This window comes from Sinocyclocheilus grahami, unplaced genomic scaffold (genome assembly GCF_001515645.1).
Source record: "Sinocyclocheilus grahami isolate Dianchi unplaced genomic scaffold, SAMN03320097.WGS_v1.1 scaffold2735.1, whole genome shotgun sequence".
Taxonomy (NCBI): Eukaryota; Metazoa; Chordata; class Actinopteri; order Cypriniformes; family Cyprinidae; genus Sinocyclocheilus; species Sinocyclocheilus grahami.
Window position 1 is genome coordinate 3,578 of NW_015507913.1, and position 9,855 is coordinate 13,432.

The window sequence follows — 9,855 nt, forward strand, 5'->3', positions numbered from 1 at the left end:
TCCCATCTCTCTTACCATATCTTTCTGACAGCTACTTTAATTAAACCTTTAATTTCTGATTTACTCAAGGGTATATGTATGTCAATATTTGTGTGCCTCCTCATTTCCTTCCGCTCCAACATGAGCAGGCACCCATACAAATTCTGCTATAATTCTCAGATTCTGTATTCGGTACAAACTTTGCAGTACTTCTAGATCTTGTCTAGATTCCAATTTTCCACTCAGTATGCTTGTGAGAGCAGAATATGAATCTGCACAGATTACACTGTTGCTGGTTGGATTTCTTCCACCCACTGTAAAGCTGTCTGAATAGCGATCATCTCTGCGGCATATACTGATATATTATTAGAAGTTCTTTTTGCAGCTTTATATTTAAAGTGAGGAATACACATGGCAGCACCTGTACGCCCAGTTTCTGGGTCTTTAGAACCATCTGTATACATTTGTGAAAACTAAAGTAATGACTATCTAAATGCTGCTGCACTATTGTCTCTTTTGGAACATATTTCTTGTTTTCATTTATTAAATTAAATATTTGCAAATCAACTGTTGGCATAGAGAAGAGCCAAGGTGGATATACTGGCAGAGCCACCGTGGGGCTAATATCGATATTACTGATATCTATTTGTTGAGCCTGCTTGCCTACTGTCCAGCCAAAGCTATTCAGATATGTCTGCTCATATTCCCAGCAGCTCTACATTATTTTTTTTACTGGATGATTGGTAAAATTACCTTTAATACCAGTCCAATATACCATTTTAAGCTGAATTTCACGAATCTACCTGCAAATCGATCACAGGAGAGCATCTAAACGCTCCACAACACATTCTAAGGGCTTGGTTTTGAATCACCTCTATCCTAGTTAATAATGAGGTTGATGCTGAGCCATATACTATTCTACAATAATCAATTGCTGACCTAATTAATGTACTGTATACCCTTTTAAGAGAACGTCTAGTAGCTCTACTCCTGCCAAGCACCTCGGCACATTGACTCCTTTCTTACATTTATCAACTAACGTCTGAATATGTGACCCAAATGTTCATTTGGAATCCATCCATACTCCCAGATATCTTATTAGTGATACTTGCTCTAATGTTTGTTTATACAACTTTAATTTAACTTAAGGAGTTTTCTTCTTCTTTGAAAAACATATTACCTGGGGTTTTTTTTCAACTGAAAGACAAAAACCCCATTGATTAGCCCAATACTAGTGTTGGGTCGTTCTTGAACGAATCTTTAATGTGACTCGGGAAGAACGAGTCGTCTCGAGGAGTGATTCGTTCAGTCGCGCATGCGCAACATCCTATAGGTTCTGTCCTGGAATTAGTCCAGTAGTTCACCTGTCTCGAGTCGTTCGTTCATCACGTGACAGCCCCATACATTTAAAGGGCCAGTTCACCCAAAAATGAAATTCTGTCATCATTTACTCACCCTCATGTCGTTCCAAACCTGTATGAGTTGCTTTCTTATGTTGAACACAAAATGAGATATTTTGAAGATAGCTGGTAATCAAACAGTTGGTGGTTGCCACTGACTTCCATAGTATTTTGTTTTCCTGGGGAAGTCGGGGCCTAATGGTTAGAGAGTCGGACTCGTAACCCAAAAGGTTGCGGGTTCGAGTCTCGTAGCGGCAGGGATTGTAGGTGGGGGGAGTGAATGTACAGCGCTCTCTCTGAAGCAAGGCACCGAACCCCCAACTGCTCCCCGGGTGCCGCAGCATAAATGGCTGCCCACTGCTCCGGGTGTGTGTTCACGCTTTGTGTGTGTTCACTGCTGTGTGTGTGCACTTTGGATGGGTTAAATGCAGAGCACTAATTCCAAGTATGGGTCACCATACTTGGCCACATGTCACTTCACTTTCACTTAAATCTGGTTATGGATTATGAGTTAAATCAGTCCTGTGCTGTGGTTCAGTGTTGTTTAATGGTCGCTAGGTGGCGGTAGAAACACATCAGAGCCTCAGGTGTGAGCAGAGATAAAAACACAACTCAATGCAACACACATCTGACTGACGCAGAGACATTTCTTAACACAATGTACAAGAAGAGAACTTCTTACGTATTTCTTTTCAAGGAATCAATCTCGTTTGCTTTGTGTTGTTTGGCACCATTTTAAAGACTATGCTCTGCAATAAATGCTGGGTTAGAAGCAAAAATACAGCCAATCTGGTGGATAAATACAGGAAAGGGTTCATCTGTCATAACAATCGGGCTGCACAGTTAACCCAGCAGCCTGGGTGACACATTTAACCCAAATTATAGCTCAGTATAAGGCGGAAAACAAACAAACAAACATTTAAAACCATTCTAGGAGGAAAGGAGCAACAGCTCAGGGCGCTGGAATCTGTGGAAGGATAACCATTATGTGGCATAAACAAGCAAACATGATTTTACGTGACTATAAACTTGCTAATATTCACGTTTGCAGAGTAAAAACAGAAAACACAAGTTTACAAGCCTTCAGTTCAGGACGTTTCTTCTCAGGATGAATGAAATTACTCAAACTAACCCTTACTGATATTTCAATTTCATTCAGGTTGGCACCGAGAAACCAAATGCTCTTACAGCAGTTATGATTTGATATGCATTAAATCATTCTATTTCCCTGTTGAAAAAAACAGCATATGCTGGTTAGGTATGTTTTGACGCTGGGATGCTGGTTTATGCTGGTTCTGGTTATGGATTATGAGTTAAATCAGTCCTGTGCTGTGGTTCAGTGTTGTTTAATGGTCGCTAGGTGGCGGTAGAAACACATCAGAGCCTCAGGTGTGAGCAGAGATAAAAACACAACTCAATGCAACACACATCTGACTGACGCAGAGACATTTCTTAACACAATGTACAAGAAGAGAACTTCTTACGTATTTCTTTTCAAGGAATCAATCTCGTTTGCTTTGTGTTGTTTGGCACCATTTTAAAGACTATGCTCTGCAATAAATGCTGGGTTAGAAGCAAAAATACAGCCAATCTGGTGGATAAATACAGGAAAGGGTTCATCTGTCATAACAATCGGGCTGCACAGTTAACCCAGCAGCCTGGGTGACACATTTAACCCAAATTATAGCTCAGTATAAGGCGGAAAACAAACAAACAAACATTTAAAACCATTCTAGGAGGAAAGGAGCAACAGCTCAGGGCGCTGGAATCTGTGGAAGGATAACCATTATGTGGCATAAACAAGCAAACATGATTTTACGTGACTATAAACTTGCTAATATTCACGTTTGCAGAGTAAAAACAGAAAACACAAGTTTACAAGCCTTCAGTTCAGGACGTTTCTTCTCAGGATGAATGAAATTACTCAAACTAACCCTTACTGATATTTCAATTTCATTCAGGTTGGCACCGAGAAACCAAATGCTCTTACAGCAGTTATGATTTGATATGCATTAAATCATTCTATTTCCCTGTTGAAAAAAACAGCATATGCTGGTTAGGTATGTTTTGACGCTGGGATGCTGGTCCTTTTCTGGTTTAAACTGGTCCTTTGCTGGTTTATGCTGGTTTATGCTGGTCCTTTGCTGGTTTGACCAGCATAAACCAGCATCCCAGCGTCAAAACATACTTAACCAGCATATGCTGTTTTTTTCAATTTAATGCATCATATTTGGTTTGTCAATTCCAATTGAATTTAAATTCAGGAATCGGGATTCTCAGCTTTGATTGGGATTGGGAGTCTTCGTTCTTGAGTAAATACATGCCACTTTATAAAAAAATAAATAATGCGGGACACCGAAACACTATTATGATGCAGAAAATAATATGATGTCTCTGATATCTGTAGTTTGTCTGTCCATATAGAGCGAGAGGTCTGTCTGTCAGATTATACACGACAGAACTGAGTTCATAAACGCTCTGAGCTTCCTGCGGCCCACTGCGAGGACGATGGGCGACAGCGCGATGAAGGCGATGCGAGCGACGAGGAATGCCGTGGAAGATCAGCGGTTGTAGTTGAAGTAGTTGACAGAGGTGACACTGGCGCCGCAAGACAAAATAAAGAGGATATTCAGAGCCAGGATCACCTGAGAAACACAGAGATGTTCTACTATCACTCGTCCTTTTATTCTCTGATACTAGCTGTGTGCCGATTCAAAGGCTGCATCCTTCGAAGGCTGCGAAAGTCAGACGGAGCGTTGTTAAATGGGATGGGCTAGCCTACAGAGGATCGTTCTTGATGTTGCCGTTGATGAGTGGCAGTAACGTTTGTGCTGGACTGTTTTAAAAGTTATGTTCATCTGTCTAAAAACAAGACAGGGTTCAAAACCTGTCTAAATATATTCACCATGGAGAACCAAAAACATGAAGTGACTTGCTAACAGCCAGTGCATCTGTTCCCAGAGGATTACGGCCGCAATAGAGGATCCATGAAGATCATTAGTTCATCATCACAGTATAATTAAGGTTTGGGTCTGGCACTGTACTGCTTAGTAGCTCTTGTTGGTCCCTATCAACCGGTTGGATTTGTACACTAGAGTTGAGAGAAATCCAAATCCAAATTGATCATGTCTGTAACATTGAGGTCATCAACATGCTAGTGTCCCAATGAAAATTCTCTGTTTCTCTGTTGGGAAACGAACCAAAAACATTGATGACATCATCTTGCACTTGGGGGCGTATCCAATTTTCAATGTGCATCAACACAGGAAAATGCACAGAAAACTGCTTGCCAAACCATTTTGTAGGGTCTTCAAGGATGCAGATGTCACACACCAGGTCTTCAGTTGAATAATTAGAGTTTGGTCGGTACTGCTCTAGGAACATGGAGCTCATCTTAGCCGCCCGTCGTTGGCGGCTCTTCGTGTTTGTCCGTGAGCATAGAGTGGTTGGTGACACTCATCAGGCAGATGGGAAGGATTCGTGGATCACCATGGAGGAGGTGGCGAAGGCCAGGCCGCTGTAGACTGACGGAAAGTCCCAGATGCAGCCAAGCAGGGGCCGAGTAGTGCTGCTCACCAACATCAGCGACTGGGCGAGAGGTAAACACAAGTTAAATAATAGTCTATGCACACTGATAGATTAATAAAGAGAAAGACTGACCTCGGTGGAGTTCTCGTCTCCGTTCTTGGAGAACACAAACGCTGGGATTGAGATTGAGACTCCTGATGAGGCACAACCCGAATATGAGGGATTTGGGGGGTCCGTGATGGGCGGGGCGACCCGACGCAAAGTTTGAAGACTGACCAGCTGATTGGTCAGTTTTGGGGCCCCTCCCCCTCCCGATGACATCATCTCATGTGAGATGAATATGCCTTTTTCCTCGCTCGTTCCTGCTCCCTCTGTCGGTGTCTGTGGGACTTTGTGCGCATATGCATGTAAGAATAAAAACATTCTGGCAATCACAAAACAAAATAAACAAATCAACATGACAAAACCATTGTGTCAGGCATGTCAGGTGTGAGAGTGAGTGAGTGTGTGTGTGTGAGAGTGAGTGAGTGAGTTCTCACAGCTGTCAATCACGTCCCTCATGTGACCTATGACCTGTGACGGATGTGTTGACCTCTTACACACAACTCATTGTACTGATTACATTTTTATTTATTTATTGAATTATGAACCAGTTTCAGCTGCATAAGGACAGTCACTACAGTTCAGTATGAAATACTGTAAAAAAAAAAACTTAAAAGGCATTTTCAAATCCTTTTCAGTACAAATGAACATGTGTAAATACATAAATGAACTATATATATTAAAATTTAAATTATGTTAAAGATGTAATTATGAAAACTTGTGATTAACAAAGGTACGTAGAGCTAGCAAATGTAAGCTCTTCTGAACAATCAGAATAACAATGAACACTGAACAGCGCCTCAGAAACCATAGCGATCCCCAGATGATCCATAACACCGGAAGTGAGAGACTGTAGGTTTTGAACGCTTATATCTACTAAATGCAAATTTTGTCATTGTTTTGGCGCACACCAGCTTATAGATAACCTTAAAGCTAACGTATCCATACTAAAAAACAAAAAACTTTCATTTTGATTTCATGGGGACTCTAAAGTTGTGTTTATTAGCGTAGCTGCTGTATTTACAGCGGTAACCAAGGAAACGCTGTATCTGCTGTTCCATAAGCGCCACCTGCTGTCAGGTGGTACTCACTGCAGGGTCAAATGACTTCCAGCTCCTCTCTAGATGTCTAGTGGGGTGGAGGGATAGAGTTGTGGGTAGGGTTGGATATTCTAGCTCCACCCATTAGAAACAAATTACCCTGATAGCACACATACATCTCAGAGACATCTATTTGACACTGCTTTTACATCTGCAAGACATATTTTTTAGAGTGTTTGCTCATCTGCAATACATCTACAGGACGTTTCCTATCAGATGTCAAATAGACATTTATAAGATGTCTTTAAGATGTTTATGATCAGGGCCAAATGTGGGTAAAAATCAGCTGTGGCGGGTAACGCTGTCAAATCACTAGCCAATTTGGCGGGTTACTTTTCGTAAGTTATGTTCACTGATTAATTTCTTGTGGAAGTTCATGCAAGCCAAATCTGCGCAGGTTTAGCACAAATACTGAACTCGTGAGACATCATGACATTATCGAGTATATTGCAAAAACTAAACAAAACACACCTAGAGAGGCGTGCATAAGAGACCACGTGATGAAGTCTTATTAGACTAATTTAGTGCGCGCACGCATTTAGAGTGCGTTCTTCCACTGCATGGTTCAGTCTATTAATATGCATTAAGAATGATCACATAATTCAAGATACGGGGGCAGAAAATGTATATAATTATATCAATTCATATAGTTAATCAATATCACACGAAGAGTGCCATTTTTTATAAAAAAAATCAGTTTATGTGAAATGTGATATTGTGAAATACAAATGTGACAACAGTTCAATAAACAATGAGTTAAAACGTTTTAGACACCATATTGCCTATTTTGCTCTATTTCGCAAAACAAAAAACATTCCAAACACACTCACAGCACTGTTTTGTGTCTCTGAGCAACACGACGGTGTTTTGTTCCTGAATGAATCAACCTTTTAAATGATTCGGTTCAATCGCAGTGACTCACTTATTAACAGTGACTTGTTGCCACCTACTGCTGCTTTTAATTTCACATTTAAAATATCTTTTCATTTTTAAAATCATTTCAAATATCAGTATTCAACATTTCATGTTTAAAATATCAAAACATTATTTATGCATTTGTAACTGCAGGCTAAAGCATTCCATGTCCCTCTGCGCTGCATTTTTTGGCTAGTAGAAGTTATGAATGGCCAGTACCTTAAAAATTTAGTAGCCAAATTGGCTAGTGAGTGAAAAAGTTAATTTCAATCCCTGTTTATGATGTAAAACTGACATCTTAGAGACGTCTATCAGATGTTTGTACACAGCAGATGCTTTCCAGATCTTTACCAGACGTCTCGCAGACGCACCTGTGCTCTCTGGGCACATTTACGTGGGCTTCACATAAGCTCCACCCATTTACTCTGCAGTGAGCAGCTTCTCAGTATAGTTTCCCATAGTCAGACCATTCTGTTTTTGCTTCAAATTTTGAAAAAATACAATCTAATTTAGATTAAAAACTGCTCGTGTTGCATGTATGCAGCATCTTTGCTTGGATTGTGATTAAAATGCAGTGGTTGCCTCTAATTTTAAATAGAAAGAGCACAGACAAAGCCTTAGCTTGAGATTTCAGAGAGATTTTTTTGTCTGAGAAATAATAAAAGGACATTTTTTTCATTTATAAGTCTCATTTTTTTCAAAAACTCACGAGAAAATCGTATCATGACACAAGTATCGTGAATCATATCGCATCGCGAGTTGAGAGAATTGTGACATCCCTAATCCTATCTCTAACATTATCTTTTCCAAACTGGAATATCAGTCTGCCGTGGTGCAACTGAGCAGACATCATAAGGTCCACAGATCGGATTGCAAATACGCTTCAGCTTTAGGCAAAGGAAACAAAACTCCACCTTGCAGCGCTTACACAAAAGGTTTTTACAAGCGAACCCATTGTGTTCTAAAAGCAGACCGCAGGTTGGGCAGGCACGAATGGCAGGACACTCTACATTGTTCACATAAGACAGCCTCATATTTGTACATTTTGCTAGCTTGTCAACATCTGGGTGGACACAGTCTTCATTACTGCAGCGTAGAGAATGAGCAGCTGGTCCTTTCCATTCCCTCAGACACTGCCAGCAGAACTGGAAGCTCTTCTTTTTTACAGCTGTGCAGATGGTGCATATCACACACAGGTTGCTCAGGTCTTGTCGCTCAACATAGGACTCACAGCTTGGACACTTAGAGAGAGACATACCAGAAAGTTCATTAACTGTCAATGAATTCACATGATCCAGAAGACATATTTATTGAAATGTTATTTCTACTCACTGATTTGAACTCGCAGTACTCAGCTGCTGCCAGAAGAGCCATATTCTCTTCAAAATGAGCCTGCTCTGAATCACTAAGCACTGCCAGTTTCCTGACCTCCAAGTATGGCCACTCTGCGCTGCATTTTTCTGTCCCATGTGTGATAGCTGGACAGTAAAATTTATACTGACCCTGTTAGAAAGAAATGAATAAAACCAAAATGTTTACAATAGGGATGTACTGAACAGGTTTTTTTGTGAACCCGATCCAATCAGAGTCACTTGTATATTCATAGTGTTTGGTGCACAATTCAAGTACATTAAAGTTATTAAAATCAATCCAATGTAGTTGAGCAGAGAGTAAATGTAATACATATGTATATGTGTGTGTGTGTGTGTGTGTGTGTATATATATATATATATATATATACACACACACACTGTATAAAGACATTTGTTGATGTGAACACGTTACAGTGGTAGAAATTGTAAACAGATTGTGTGATCACAATAATGAACCCTGACAGCACATGTACATCTCAGAGACGTCAATTTGACGTCTGCATTATATCTACAAGACGTGTTTTTTAGAGTGTTTGCTCATCTGCAATACATCTACAGGACGTTTCCTATCAGATGTCAAATAGACATTTATAAGATGTCTTTAAGGTGTTTATGATGTAAAACTGACATCTTAGAGACGTCTATCAGATGTTTGTACACAGCAGATGCTTTCCAGATCTTTACCAGACGTCTCGCAGACGCACCTGTGCTCTCTGGGAATATGGAACTACTGATGTAAACTTACTGTATTTTATATGTACAATTAGCAGAATAATTGCAAAATGATTAGAAAAAGGTGGAGGTAAGGTTAGAAAGCATGAAGCTTGCTCTGCCAGTCTCTCAGTCAAATCCAAAGCAAGACGCAACGAGTTATAACAACAATGTCTCAGATAGATCACTACAAAAGTGCACATCAAATACATTGAACACGGAAGCTCAAACGTGTGTGAGGCGCTAGAATAGACCTCACTGCTTCACGCATCACACACACATTTCTTCTTTTTTTGGTTTTAATAGCGGCTGAATACTTTGAGCATCTTCTTTTCCTTTAAATGACGGCAAATCTACTGGAAGGAGAGTACTGCACGACACCGGCATGACAGCTGACATAAAATAAGAATCGGGCTAAGGAGAGGCTTAAAAAAGGCTTGATTGGCCCCGATCCCGATCCTAGAGATCGGCTCAGGACATCCCTAATTTACAGATACTATGGATGTTCATTTTGGTTATTTTTCCTAACTGACGCTCATTAACTGATTATTAACCATTAACCGACAAGGTTATTTTAAATTAGAATTGAATTAAATTTAGGAAAGGATAAATGTCAAATGCTAACATTTGTTTTGCGGGGATTAATTTTACATGTGCAAAAAGTAGCAGACAACAGTATGCGGATAGACATGGTCATATTATTTCACATGCACCTGCAGCGCTTCTGTGAAGCAGAGAAAGACATTA

General features: G+C 40.2%; 1 protein-coding gene and 1 pseudogene across 1 annotated transcript in view; both read right to left on the minus strand.

The window, feature by feature from the left end:
* Positions 1-3,820: 3,820 nt before the first annotated feature.
* On the minus strand, positions 3,821-5,228 carry LOC107575579 (uncharacterized; annotated as a pseudogene).
* A 2,579-nt stretch (positions 5,229-7,807) lies between these two features.
* Positions 7,808-9,855, minus strand: part of LOC107575580 (probable E3 ubiquitin-protein ligase ARI7) — an 8,504-nt gene continuing 6,456 nt past the window's right edge. The window contains exons 3-4 of the mRNA XM_016261931.1: positions 8,357-8,527; positions 7,808-8,265 (exon numbers count right to left, since the gene is read on the minus strand). Coding sequence (XP_016117417.1) covers positions 7,822-8,265; positions 8,357-8,527 — 615 coding nt within the window. The 3' untranslated portion in view covers positions 7,808-7,821. The remainder of the gene's footprint in view (positions 8,266-8,356; positions 8,528-9,855) is intronic.